The sequence below is a fragment of the Oncorhynchus gorbuscha genome, linkage group LG08 (assembly GCF_021184085.1).
Source record: "Oncorhynchus gorbuscha isolate QuinsamMale2020 ecotype Even-year linkage group LG08, OgorEven_v1.0, whole genome shotgun sequence".
NCBI classification, from domain to species: domain Eukaryota; kingdom Metazoa; phylum Chordata; class Actinopteri; order Salmoniformes; family Salmonidae; genus Oncorhynchus; species Oncorhynchus gorbuscha.
The window spans coordinates 18,128,624-18,144,240 of NC_060180.1; the positions used below are offsets into that span (position 1 = coordinate 18,128,624).

The following is a 15,617-nucleotide window of genomic DNA, read 5'->3' on the forward strand; positions in this document are numbered from 1 at the left end:
CATTGTAGGCATTGTTGTCACCATAGCTTGCTACATAACTTCTGAGTGATAGGAAGTACCGGCACCACCACCAATCAGTCTACACCACTGCAAACATGTCAACAAAAGACTGCGGTCTGAACACACACAAATCCAATTTGGTCACTTGTAACTTTCTGTTTGGACAGTCAGTATTCCATAACGGATTTGAAAAACACAACTGATTTGAGAATTAAGGCCTGCAGTGTGAACAAGGCTTTAGAGGATCCCTGCCAGCTCCCTCTTTCCCTCATCAGTAACACTATCTCAAGAGAGGATAAATCAAATTCCAGCTTGATGCCAAAACAGCCGATGTTCAACCTTCTACACCCGCACCCACCTCCCCCCAACACTCATTGAAACCCAGAGAGCAATTCAAAATCCCTCCAAATTAAATTAGGTTCATACTGCAATATAAACATCCTAAACCAAACAGAACAGGACAGACCAGAGCAGGGCTTTCGAGATTCTCATGATTCTATATCAATTATGATTTGATACTGCAATTTTATTCCGATTTGATGTTCCAAACATATTGCTCACCATACTGTATGTCTACTACAGAGAGACAAGTGAGAAAATTAGTTTTGGTCAGTCACGGAAGTAAAAGTCGAGAAAACATTATGGCTCAAAATGTAAAAAGAAGATGGATATCTATAGGACTGGATGCTGGAACTGCTGACTAGCGCTAGCTAATACTACTAAGCACATACTACCCAGCAAAATTAGTAGTCAAAGTATTGATATAATTTTGTCAAAAATATCACGATATGTAGGCTAACTGTATCAATTTGTCCCTACAGGATACGGAAAGGAAAACCTATGTAGCATGAAGCAGCCTGAAAATTCAGCAGGGCCTGTTGGGTGTCACATCTCCAATGCTAATGCCTGGGCACCCTGAGCACACGACAGGGAGAATGATGCCTTATTCACACAGCATCTGACACCAGTCCTCACTGATTGACTGGCTGACACACTGAGATCACTCCACCAAAGCCCAGAGAAATTAAGTGCTCTCAAAAGACAAACATACACAGTGCCTTCGGGAAGTATTCAGACCCCTTGATTTTCCACATTTTTTTACGTTACAGCCTTATTCTAAAATGGATTAAATGTTATTTTTTTCTCAGAAATATACACACAATAACCCATAATAACAAAACAAAACAGGTTTGTAGAAGAAATTGTTTTTTTAAATATATGAAATACCTTATTTACATAAGTATTCAGACCCTTTGTCATGAGACTCAAAATTGAGCTCTCGTGCATCCTGTTTCCATGAATCATCCTTGAGATGTTTCTACAATGGAATAGAGTCCACTTGTGGTACATTCAATTGATTGGGAATGATTTGGAAATGCGTCAGAGTGCATGTCAGAGCAAGAACCAAGCCATGAGGTCGAAGGAATTGTCCGTAGACAAAAAAAAAATGTCAGCATTGAAGGTCCCCAAGAACACAGTGGCCTCAATCATTCTTAAATGAAAGTTTGGAACCACCAAGACTCTTCCTAGAGCTGGCCACCTGGCCAAACTGAGCAATTGGGGTAGAAGGGCCTTGGTCAGGGAAGTGACAAGAACCTGATGGTCACTCTGACAGAGCTCTAGAGTTCCTCTGTGAATGGGAGAACTTTCCAGAAGGACAACCATCTCTGCAGCACTCCACCAATCAGGCCTTTACGGTAGAGTGGCCAGTCAGAAGCCACTCTTCAGTAAAAAGGCACATGACAGCCCACTTGGAATTTGCCAAAAAGCACCTAAAGACTCTCAGACCATGATAATCAAGATTCTCTGGTCTGATGAAACCAAGATTGAACTCTTTGGCCTGAATGCTAAGCGTCACATCTGGAGGAAACCTGTAACCATCCCTACGGTGAAGCATGGTGGTGGCAGCATCATGCTGTGGGGATGTTTTGCAGAGGCAGGGGCTGGAAGATTAGTCAGGATCGAGCCAAGGATGAACGGAGCAAAGTACAGAGAGATCATTGATGAAAACCTGCTCAAGAGCGCTCAGGACCTCAGACTGGGGCGAAGGTTCACCTTCCAACAGGACAACGACCCTAAGCACACAGCCAAGACAATGCAGGAGTGGCTTCGGGACAAGTCTCTGAATGTCCATGAGTGGCCCAGCTAGAGCTCGGACTTGAACCCGATCGAACATCTCTGGAGAGACCTAAAAATAGCTGTGCAGCAATGTTCCCCATCCAACCTGACAAGAGCATGAGAGGATCTGCAGAGAAGAATGGGAAACTCCCCAAACACAGATGTGCCAAGCTTGTAGCGTCATACCCAAAAAGACTCGATGCTGTAATTGCTGCCAAAGGTGCTTCAACAAAGTACTGAGTAAAGGGTCTGTATATATATATATATATTTTTTTAATTAGCAAATCATTCTAAAAAACTGTTTTTGCTTTGTTATTATGTTGTATTGTGTTTAGATTGATGAGGGAAAAAAACAATTTAGTACATTTAGAGTAAGACTGTAACGTAACAAAATGTGGAAAAAGTCAAGGGGTCTGAATACTCTCTGAAGGGACTGTATATAGGTCGACCGATTATGATTTTCAACGCCGATACCGATTATTGGAGGACCAAAAAGCCGATACCGATTAATCAGACGCTTTAAACAATATATATTTGTAATAATGACTATTACAACAATACTGAATGAACACTTATTTTATCTTAATATAATACATCAATAAAATCAATTTAGCCTCAAATAAATAATGAAACATGTTCAATTTGGTTTAAATAATGCAAAAACAAAGTGTTGGAGAAGAGAGTAAAAGTGCAATATGTGCCATGTAAGAAAGCTAAAGTTTAAGTTCCTTGCTCAGAACCTGAGAACATATGAAAGCTGGTGGTTCCTTTTAACATGAGTCTACAATATTCCCAGGTAAGAGGTTTTAGGATGTAGTTATTTTAGGAATTATAGGACTATTTCCCTCTATACCATTTGTATTTCATTAACCTTTGACTATTGCATGTTCTTATAGGCACTTTAGTATTGCCAGTGTAACAGTATAGCTTCCGCCCTTCTCCTCGCTCCTCCCTGGGCTCGAACCAGGAACACAACGACAACAACTTACCTTGGTTTACTGCATTCGCGTAACAGGCAGTCTCCTTGTGGAGTGCAACGAGAGGCAGGTGATTATAGCGTTGGACTAGTTAACTGTAAGGTTGCAAGATTGGATCCCCCGAGTTGACAAGGTGAAAATCTGTCGTTCTACCCCTGAACGAGGCAGTTAACCCACCGTTCCTAGGCCATCATTGAAAATAAGAATGTGTTCTTAACTGACTTGCCTAGTTAAATAAAGATTCAATAAAGGTGTCAAATATATATATATATATATTTTAAATCGGCCAAATCTGTGTCCAAAAATACAGATTTCCGATTGTTATGAAAACTTGAAATGGGCCCTAATTAATCGGCCATTCCGATTAATCGGTCGAACTCTAGTATATAGTGCTACTCTAGGGCTGTAGCAGATCATTGACTTCGATATATTGATATGTTGTTGTTACATTGACATAACAATACAGTTGTGTCCATTTTACACCTGTGTGTTGATATGTATTGTTGTGTGTTGTCAAACTAAACAGAAATCAAATGCAGTGCATCATGTCCCCGAGATAAATCCAATATTGCATTGTTTTCTTTGAGATCAGTTGTGTTTTTCTGTGTCCTTAGTCCAAGGTTAACACCTCTAGGGAAGGAACATAACAAAATCAAGCACCAAGAAAACTATACCCAGACTCTACATAGTGAATAAATAGGAACGTTATGGTGCTATACTAATAGTGGATGACAAGTAAGAGCCATGATGCTAATCGAAGGGGACAAAGAAGAGACACTTATTATGATATTGTGTTTGGAAGGTGCTTATTCAAGGTAGTCCAGATCACAGCCCGTGTGTGTGTGTGTGTGTGTGTGTGTGTGTGTGTGTGTGTGTGTGTGTGTGTGTGTGTGTGTGTGTGTGTGTGTGTGTGTGTGTGTGTGTGTGTGTGTGTGTGTGTGTGTGTGTGTGTGTGTGTGTGTGTGTGTGTGTGTGTGTGTGTGTGTGTGTGTGTGTGTGTGTGTGTGTGGCGTGCGCACGTGCTAGGTAGAGGGCAGTTTCAAGGGGACCCTGTCAGGTGGTATGCACTGTGCAGTTACACACACACACATACACAAACGTAAATACAAACACAGACATCCATAACACCGGTATACGTTTTTTCACTAGGATCAAGGTTGAAGCCCCCTAGAAGCAGTCCTGGTTACCTCACCACCCTCTCTGAAGGAACAAAGTGATTATCTGACATGCACAGGGCCAACTGATGTCCATAAAGCATCTACAATGCATTACAAACTGGTTGATAGAAACTCTTACCTTTCTGAAATGTTTACTGACTACTGGCTTTCTCAATTATTGAACACACTAGGCCTTAATGACCATAGTTTGTTAAGGTGACCACTCTTCTGTTATAATAAAGATTTATCCAGGGTTGAAAGTAAGCCAGTATAGCGTCCCGGCAAAGTAAATATTGGGAGTACGCCGTACCGGTAAAACATGAGCCTATCACGATAATTAACACAAAATGCCAAGAAAACTATATATAACATTATTTAACATTACCACATGTCAGCCACAGTATACACTCCAAATTGAGTTGGTTTGACGAGAACACTTACATTTTGCCAAGGTGGAGATGAGTGGCTGATACCAAGACGCACGCGGACATCAGGCTAGGTGTAGGCCTTATGAAAATCACAGAATGTCAGCATAATACAAGTTTAGGTGTTTTCTAAAAAAAGTATTGTTTCCATTCATCAAATTGTGGGTGCACAGTGCACTGTTTGGATGCTGGAATTATTTTGTGAATGGACGAACATGAATGGGTAGCTTACAGGAGCGCTTTTTTTAAGTGATTGTTTGAACAATCAGATGAAAACATCACTGGTTGTGTTTATTCTACATTAAAAGATAATACATGTTAATAGCTAAAGTTGAAGTCGGCAGTTTACATACACTTAGGTTGGACTCATTAAAACTTGTTTTTCAACCACTCCACAAACTACTTGTTAACAAACTATAATTTTGGCAAGTCGGGTAGGACATCTACTTTGTGCATGACACAAGTCATTTTTCCAACAATTGTTTACAGACAGATTATTTCACTTATAATTCACTGTATCACAATTCCAGTGGGTCAGAAGTTTACATACACTAAGCTGACTATGACTTTAAACAGCTTGGAACATTTCAGAAAATTATGTTATGGCTTAATTTACATAACTTGAGTCAACTGGAGGTGTACCTGTGGATGTATTTCAATGCCTACCTTCAAACTCAGTGCCTCTTTGCTTGACATCATGGGAAAATCAAAAGAAATCAGCCAAGACCTCAGAAAATAAATTGTAGACCTCTACAAGTCTGGTTCATCCTTGGGAGCAATTTTCAAATGCCTGAAGGTACCACGTTCATCTGTACAAACAATAGTACACAAGTATAAACACCATGGCACCACGCAGCCGTCATACCGCTCAGGAAGGAGACGCGTTCTGTCTCCTAGAGATGAATGTACTTTGGTGCGAACATTGTAAATCAATCCCAGAACAACAGCAAAGGACCTTGTGACGAGGCAGGACAATTATGTGGAAGCAACATATCAAGACATCAGTCAGGAAGTTAAAGCTTGGTCGCAAATGGGTCTTCCAAATGGACAATGACCCAAAAACATCCTTCCAAAGTTGTAAGGACAATAAAGTCAAGGTATTGGAGTGGCCATCACAAAACCCTGACCTCAATCCTATAGAAATTTTGTGGGCAGAATGTTTGACCCAAGTTAAACAATTTCAAGGCAGTGCTACCAAATACTAATTGAGTGTATGTAAACTTCTGACCCACTGGGAATGTGATGAAATAAATAAAAGCTGAAATAAATAATTATCTCTACTATTATTCTGACATTTCACATTCTTAAAATCAAGTGGTGATCCTAACTGACCTAAGACACAGAATCTTTACTAGGATTAAATGTCAGGAATTGTGAAACTGAGTATAAATGTATTTGGTTGAGGTGTATGTAAACTTCTGACTTCAACTGTATGTGACAAAATCTTTACTAGGCCTACTAGGCCCACAAAGATCATATTAAATGAATAGGGATTCTATACGTGATTCTATGATTACACCCAGGCTTTAATAAATGTTTTTTGCACACATAGGGAGTCCCTTACTGGTAAGAAATTAAATCAACTTTCATCCCTGGATTTACCCATGCCTTAGACTACAGCACATACTGCCATGCTGAATGTACATCAAAGGAGGCTGGTGGGAGGAGTTTTAGGAGAATTGAAATGGCTGGAATGGAATAGATGGAACGGTATCAAACACATCAAACATAATGGAAACCACATGTTCGACTCCATTCAATGAATTCCATTCCAGTCATTACAATCAGCCAGTATAGCTCCTCTAAACCAGCCTCCACTGATGTACATGTACGGTTGGTTCTTTGGAAGACACATGACATTGCTGAACTTTGATGCAGGTGCAAAGGAGAAGAGCAGAGAAGTAGCAGGCAGGACAGAGGGAGACCAGAGAGAGAACAGACACACAGAAAGGGTTAGGCTAGAGCTCATGGAAACCATAGAGACAGGGAGCAATTTACCAGTTTTTTGAACATTTTGATAAAGCATTCCTTAATTGCTGATTGTGCATTTATTTATAAGTGCATAAATGTCATTTTATCTACAGTCTTCGTTTTTTGTTGATGCATACACTGTATACATGACCTAATGTATAATAACTGATACCAATAATGTATATATGAGGTGATGTATTATAGATGACGCCAAAGGACTATGATATTAAAGCTAACTCTCTCTCCTCTGCTCTCATCCTTCTAGACCTATCGGCTGCCTTCGATACTGTGAACCATCAGATCCTCCTCTCCACCCTCTCCGAGTTGGGCATCTCCGGCGCGGCCCACGCTTGGATTGCGTCCTACCTGACAGGTCGCTCCTACCAGGTGGCGTGGCGAGAATCTGTCTCCTCACCATGCGCTCTCACCACTGGTGTCCCCCAGGGCTCTGTTCTAGGCCTTCTCCTATTCTCGCTATACACCAAGTCACTTGGCTCTGTCATAACCTCACATGGTCTCTCCTATCATTGCTATGCAGACGACACACAATTAATCTTCTCCTTTCCCCCTTCTGATGACCAGGTGGCGAATCGCATCTCTGCATGTCTGGCAGACATATCAGTGTGGGATGACGGATCACCACCTCAAGCTGAACTTCGGCAAGACGGAGCTGCTCTTCCTCCCGGGGTAGGACTGCCCGTTCCATGATCTCGCCATCATGGTTGACAACTCCATTGTGTCCTCCTCCCAGAGCGCTAAGAACCTTGGCGTGATCCTGGACAACACCCTGTCGTTCTCAACTAACATCAAGGCGGTGGCCCGTTCCTGTAGGTTCATGCTCTACAACATCCGCAGAGTGACCCTGCCTCACACAGGAAGCGGCGCAGGTCCTAATCCAGGCACTTGTCATCTCCCGTCTGGATTACTGCAACTCGCTGTTGGCTGGGCTCCCTGCCTGTGCCATTAAACCCCTACAACTCATCCAGAACGCCGCAGCCCGTCTGGTGTTCAACCTTCCCAAGTTCTCTCACGTCAACCCGCTCCTCCGCTCTCTCCACTGGCTTCCAGTTGAAGCTCGCATCCGCTACAAGACCATGGTGCTTGCCTACGGAGCTGTGAGGGGAACGGCACCTCAGTACCTCCAGGCTCTGATCAGGCCCTACACCCAAATAAGGGCACTGCGTTCATCCACCTCTGGCCTGCTCGCCTCCCTACCACTGAGGAAGTACAGTTCCCGCTCAGCCCAGTCAAAACTGTTCGCTGCTCTGGCTCCCCAATGGTGGAACAAACTCCCTCACGACGCCAGGACAGCGGAGTCAATCACCACTTTCCGGAGACACCTGAAACCCCACCTCTTTAAGGAATACCTAGGATAGGATAAAGTAATCCTTCTCACCCCCCTTAAAATATTTAGATGCACTATTGTAAAGTGGCTGTTCCACTGGATGTCATAAGGTGAATGCACCAATTTGTAAGTCGCTCTGGATAAGAGCGTCTGCTAAATGACTTAAATGTAAATGTTAAATGTAAATATTTATTTTGTGTCTCAAAACTCTATTTGAGTGGTCCACAATGTGTTTTTTTTCAACTGTATTTTGTACTGTCAATTATTGTATCATTGTGGAGTGACACTTTAATACATTATTCTTACCCTCTATTATTCTGTGATTAACCATGTTATTTAATGCCGGTCAAATATTTACAGTCATGCCAGTAAAAACTGAATTCAATTTGATAGAGTACAACACAAGGCGCGCACACTGCACACAGACATAGTGAACAGGATTGTCACAAACACATACAATGGCAAAACACCAGTAAGGCACAAGCAGATACAGGTACAGATAGAACTGGCACAGAACCGAGAGGGCACAGGCGTACACACGACACCAGCACCAACAGTGAGGGGTTAACTAGATAACTGGTGCCTCTATGTGCCTATAATCCTCAGACCAACAGACCAGACCACAGTATGTGTTAGCCTAATTGGTTCTGCAACATTAACAGAGGGATGGAGACAGAAAGAGTGGGATGCAGAGGGGAAGAAAGAGAAGGCGTTGGGAGGCAGAGAGAGGTAGGGTGATTTGGAGACTGCGAGACTATGGGGTGAGTGGAGCAAGAGGGTGGATGAAAGAAAGTGATAAACAGAGAGAGAGAGGCAGGAGGATAGAGAGAGAAGGGGGAGGGAGAGCAGTGCTAGGCGGTGTCAGCTCCTGTAGACTGTTCTCCACTCGTTAGCTCATGGTGTCAAAAGGGTGAATGAGCACTAGACGGAGACATTCATTTCCCAATAAACTCAGCTTCAACAGCAGGGAGGGAGGGAGCAGAGAAATGGAGAGGCTGAGAGAAAGAATGAGGCAAAGGAATTAACAGAAAAAGAGAAAGAGAGAGAGGAGGAAGTGAAGAGAGTGAGTGCCCAGCTAGCACATTGTGGGAACGTACATTTTTAGGTACCCATTCGTTCTGGGAATGAAACAATATATTTTCTGTCCGTTAAAACTGAACGTTTTTTAAATGTTCTGAAAACAGACATGATAATTTGACCTGTTCTGGGAACATACATTTTTAAGTTGCAGGGAGGTTCTGAGAACGTTTTACAATGGTTCCCTGAGAGGTTTTATTAATGTTGTGAGAACTAAAATTCAAGGTTATTTGAAGGTAATTAAATAATGTTCTGAGAACATGTTTCAATAAGACTTTTAATAACACTGCTAGCTTAGTTTAGATTAACTGTTTTGAACTCCAAGCATAGATAGGACACATGGAAATGAATTTGCTCAGGCAATAATCATACAAGCGTTTTTTTTTTTTATTGTGGCACAGCGACAGTGAGATTCAAAACCATGATCTTCTGTTCTCTATCCATGGAATTTGTCCAAGTCCACTGCACCACCAGAATGGAAGTAGCATGCCATGTTTTTTTTTTTTTACTCATACAAAGCTGACCCAATTTCAAAGAAAACGAGCACTCTTTAAGAACCATGTGTTTCCAATTAGTGGAACGGCCAACACACCTGAACACACAACATAGAGAAAGTTTTGTTGGCGCTGAGAACGGAATGTATGTTTTTAAATAACATTCTTAGAACGTTCTTTGAATGTTACTAATGTTTTCTTGTTTTTTTATGGAATGTCTTCTTAATGTTCTGAGAACATGACTTTAGATATAACCATAAGGAAAACTGCAGAAAACGATTTGCTGAAGTATTGAAATTCCCATAGAAGAACATTGTTACTTAACGTTCTCTGAACGTTCTGAGAACTTTACATGAAATAGAACCATGTATAAACCTGTAGAAAACATTATGCTGAACTTCCGAAATTCCCACAGAAGAACATTGTTTCTTATCGTTCTCTGACCGTTCAGAGAACATGACTTTAAAGCCGGTTGTGAAGGTCCTGGGCTGGCGTGGTTACACGTGGTCTGTGGTTGTGTGGCCAGTTGGACGTGCTGCCAAATTCTTTAAAACGATGTTGGAGGCAGCTTTTGGTAGAGAAATTAACATTAAATTCTCTGGTAACAGCCCTGGTAGACATTCCTGCAGTCAGCATAACAATTGTACGCTCCCTCAAAACTTGAGACATCTGTGGCACTGTGTTGTGTGACAAAATTGCACATTTTAGAGTGGCCTTTTATTGTCCCCATCACAAGGTGCACCAATGTAATGATCATGCTGTTTAATCAGCTTCTTGATATGCCACAACTGTCAGGTGGATGGATTATCTTGGCAAAGGAGAAATGCTCACTAACAAGGATGTAAACCAATTTCTGCCCAAAATGTGAGAGAAATATATTTTCTGTGCATATTGAACATTTCTGGGAACTTTCATTTCAGCTCATGAAACATTTCAGCTCATGAAACATGGAACCAACACTTTTATTTTCAAAATAATTCAGACCCCTTGACTTTTTCCACAATTTGTTACGTTACAGCCAATTGATTAAATATGTTTTCCCTCATCAATCTACACATAATAATCCATAATGACTAAGTGAAAAACAGGTTTGTATACATTTTTGCAAATGTATTAAAAAGAAAAAAACTGAAATGCCTTATTTACATAAGTATTCAGACCCTTTGCTATGAGACTCGAAATTGAGCTTAGGTGCATCCTGTTTCCATTGATCATCCTTGAGATGTTTCTACAACTTGACTGGAATCCACCTGTGGTAAATTCAATTGATTGGAGGGCACACATCTGTCGATATAAGGTCCCACAGCTGACAGTGCATGTCAGACCAAGCCATGAGGAATTGTCCGGGGAAACCTTCCAGAAGGACAACCATCTCTGCAGGACTCTACCAATCAGGCCAGCTTTCTCTAAAAAAAATTTTTTCTAAATAACTGTTTTTGCTTTGTCATTATAGGGTATTGTGTGTCGATTAATGAGAGGGGAAAAGAATACGGCTGTAATGTAACAAAATGTGAAAAAAGTCAAGGGATCTGAATACTTTCAAAATGCACTGTATGTATATATATTAATATTCCGGTCTCTGACATTGCGCATTCTGATATTTCTTAATTTCTTAATGATTTTTTTCTGCATTAGGTGTGTATCGTTTATTTTATTATTGCCAGGTATTACTGCACTGTTGGAGCTAGAAACACAAACATTTCTCTGCACCTGCAATAACATCTGACAATCTGTGTATGATTTGATCATACTGTACTGTACACCTCGTTCTGACAGTGATGTGTGTTCTAAAGCCTTATAATAAACTGTGCACAGTACCACAGGCCCACTTTTCAACATGCCTCCAATAATCAATCCTCTCATCAATACTGGATCCTAAATAGTACTTCTTTAGATCTTTGAATAAGGTAGCAACTACATCACCCAAAAACAGAATCACCCCAGTCCACATTATGTATCTAGAGTGTTTTTCCTACTGAGTAGGCTAGTATGTAAATGAGAGTGTAGTGTTGTGGTGATATGCTGGCTTCGAGGCAAGTAACACTGAAACACGCATGAGAGCATCAGCTGTTCCAGACAACTGATCACGCTCTCAACAGCCGGTGTGAGTAAGACCTTTAAACAGGTCAACAGGGCCAGACAGATTACCAGGACGTGTACTCCGAGCATGCGCTGACCAAATGGCAGGTGTCTTCACTGATATTTTCAACCTCTCCCTGTCTGAGTCTGTAATACCAACATGTTTCAAGCAGACCACCATAGTCCCTGTGCCCAAGAACACTAAGGTAACCTGCCGAAATGATTACCGACCCGTAGCACTCACGTCTGTAGCCATGAAGTGCTTTTAAAGGCTGGTCATGGCTCACATCAACACCATTATCCCAGAAACTCTAGACACACTCCAATAAGCATACCGCCCCAACAGATGATGCAATCTCTATTGCACTCCACACTGCCCTTTCCCACATGGACATCTATGTGAGAATTATATTAATTGACTACAGCTCAGCGTTCAACACCATAGTACCCTCAAAGTTCATCACTAAGCTAAGGACCCTGGGACTAAACACCTCCCTCTGCAACTGGATCCTGGACTTCCTGACGGGCCGCCCCCAGGTGGTAAGGGTAGGTACAACACATCCGCTACGTTGATCCTTAACACAGGGGCCCCTCAGGGGTACGTGCTCAGTCTCCTCCTGTACTCCCTGTTCACTCATGACTGCACAGCTAGGCACGACTCCAACACAATCATTAAGTTTTCTGATGACACATCTGTAGGCCTGATCAACGACAACGGTGAGATCTGGCCGTGTGGTGCCTATTCCCCCTCGGAGACTGAAAAGATTTGACATGTGTCGTCAGATCCTCAAGAAGTTCTACAGCTGCACCATCGAGAGCATCCTGATTTCTTTGCATCACTGCCTGATATGGCAACTGCTCGGCCTCTGACCGCAATGCACTAGAGGGTAGCGCGTACGGTGCAGTACATCACCACCCTAGTGATAGACTGTCCTCTCTGCTACCGCACGGCAAGCGATACCGGAGCGCCAAGTCTAGGACCAACAGGCTTCTCAACCCCCAAGCCATAAGACTCCTGAACAGCTAATCAAATGGCTACCGAGACTTTTTGCACCCCCCCCCCCTCTGTACCAGTACCCCCTGTATTTGTTACTTTGTTACTTTTTCTTATTATTTACTTTTTCTTACAACTGTAATGCTGGTTAAGGGCTTGTAAGTAAGCATTTCAACGTAAGGTGTTTGGCGCATGTGACAAATGCAATTGTATTTTATTTGATAACTGACGCATCAGGCCAACTGCTCACAACCAGGACTCATTCTCATGGCCTTACACAGAGGATCCACTCAGCACTCCACACTAATCTTTAGATCTCAGGGCTGCAGGTACACACACATACAAACATAGGCACACACACACACTCTCTCTCTCTGTCTCTCACACACACACACAAACATGTGCACACACATTCTTAAATGGAAAAACATACTCACGTAATTTCTCCCTAATAAATGCATACTTACTAAGGGACAGAGCATCTATGAATACATACTCAGCTGTTCCTCAGTCAATGCAGTCACTGAAATGGATTCCCAGAAATCTTTTTAGGTATGAAAGAGACTTTTACTATTAAAAGAGGAACCGTTTGTCAAGGTTATTAAGAAAATCTATTTGATTTAATGTTATTTAACTGTCAAACGAAAGCCTTATATTTAACTAAGTGGAGACCCTTACTGATAGACTCCCTCTCCATGTTTATCCAAGACAGTAGACTCCCTGAACTCTTATACACACACACACACACACACACACACACACACACACACACACACACACACACACACACACACACACACACACACACACACACACACACACACACACACACACACACACACACACACACACACACACACACACACATGCCCTTGGAACTGTGGGTAAAAATAACTAAAAGATGCTGCTAATAATAATAATGAACCAAGAAGACAGGACCCTGCTGTGCTGAGTGGCACATATGTGTGTGCGTACGCGTGTGTGTGTTGCCTGAATCACGGCCCTGAAAGCACACAGCTGTGTTACCTGTGTTGACTTCAGACACCCTGGGGAGTGTTACATCATATGCCCTCCACCATCCATCCATCCATTCACACACACGCACAAATACCACCCCCACCACCACAACCCCATGTGACCCACAGAGAGAGAATCCCACAGAGCGGTGACATCACTGCTGCTTGGCTAACACCATAACTGCAGCTGAACCACATAGGTGATACCACAGTAACTGAACCTGCCATAGCCCCAACCTCCCAATTGGCTGCTAAACACATTACACAGTCAATTGTGTTAGATCTGCTTATATGAGTGTTCTAGTCATATACAGTGGTCCTGGAAGGCTACTGGGTGTGCTAACCCATAATGTCTGCACACCTAAAGACTGTGTTAGCCCACTCAGCTAAAGCCTAGGTATTAGCACAAGTGTTTACTGTATGTCTCAGACAGTGTTATTGGAAAAGACTCAACCCACAGATATCGTTCCCTGATCCACCTCAGCTACACACAGTATTTCCCCTGATAAATAATCAAATAAAACATTATGACTATTCTGAACAAAAAACGCACCGTTCATGCCGTTGTAGATGCTGCGGTGGTGAGGGGACAACTCGTCTCCAGTGGTCCTCCTCTGTACCCCCTCCCTGCCTGCTGGGGGGCTGCTGCTGTACCTCCCCTTCCCGTGCTCTGAACTGGGGCTGTGGTGGAGGTTCTGGTGTCGTAACACTTCAGGGCTCCCCACTATCACCCGACCCTTCCTCAGGTGCTCTGGTGTCCCCGGCAGTGCCTGTTTGGCCTCAGGGCTCCCACATCCAGCCCCAACCACGACCGGATTACCCCTGTGTCTCTGTGAGAGGTCTGGACTTGGCTGACCCGGACCCTGGTTTGGCCCTAGCCCTTGCCCAGCCCCCAAGAGCTGTTTCTGGGCCAGCATGTCAGCACTGCTGGGTTTGGACTGAGCCTTGGCCTCCAGTCTAGTAGGGGATTTGCCGTGTTTGTCTGGGCTGCAGGGTCCCCGGAGGCCCCAGGGGTCAGGGCTGGTGAGGGACCCTCCACGGGGCCTGCAGGCCTGTGGGAAGGTGTGGTAGTCTGGGGTGGAGCTGTGGCGACGGCCTGTAGACTCTGGGCCTGGGCCCTCTGGTTTGTCATGGTTAGAGCCAGGATTGGAGCCCAGCCCGGAACCCTGGGTAGGGGGCTTTTGATGGGGGTGATCGGGGTTGTCCGTGCTCCCCGCGCTGGAGTTGCTGCTCCCATCCCCCACGTCTCGGAGCAGGCACGTTGTAGCCCCCCCAGTTTGAGACAGACTACTCTGGCTGTCGATGGAACTTCTGCACCCTGCACCCAGCACTGCTCCTCCCCCTTCTCCTCTCTCCTCGTCCATTAGGATACACAGCTCCTTGAGCTCCAGGTTCTCTCTGATCACCTCTCCCTGGCGCTGCTCGAGCTCCTTCAGTTTGTGCAGGTAAAGGGACACCTCTTTTCTCATGAGGCCAGCGCTGTAGCGTCCCAGGCGCTGCCACTCCCGAGACACACGCTTGCCCTTCTGACGGTCGTCATCAAGGAAACAGCACAGGTCCCGCAGCTCTTGGTTATCCTCCTGCAACTTCTGGTTCACGTCCTGGATACACACACACACACACACACACACACACACACAGGAGCAAGCACAGAGGAGGTGATGCAGTTGAAGTCGGAAGTTTACATACACTTAGGTGGAGTCATTAAAACACGTTTTTCAACCACTCCACAAACTACCTGTTAACAAACTATAGTTTTGACAAATCGGTTATGACATCTACTTTGTGCATGACACAAGTAATTTTTCAAAAAATTACAGACAGATTATTTCACTTATAATTCACTGTATCACAATTCCAGTGGGTCAGAAATGTACATACACTAAGTTGACTGTGCCTTTAAACAGCTTGGAAAATTCCAGAAAATAATGTCATGGCATTAGAAGCTTCTGATAGGCTAATTG

At 43.4% G+C, this 15,617-nt stretch overlaps 1 protein-coding gene across 1 annotated transcript in view; it reads right to left on the reverse strand.

Moving 5' to 3' along the window:
* ccdc85a (coiled-coil domain containing 85A) overlaps positions 1-15,617 on the reverse strand; it is a 42,077-nt gene that overhangs the window by 23,579 nt on the left and 2,881 nt on the right. Inside the window, exon 3 of the mRNA XM_046357866.1 lies at positions 14,207-15,254. Within this exon, the coding sequence (XP_046213822.1) occupies positions 14,207-15,254 (1,048 nt within the window). The remainder of the gene's footprint in view (positions 1-14,206; positions 15,255-15,617) is intronic.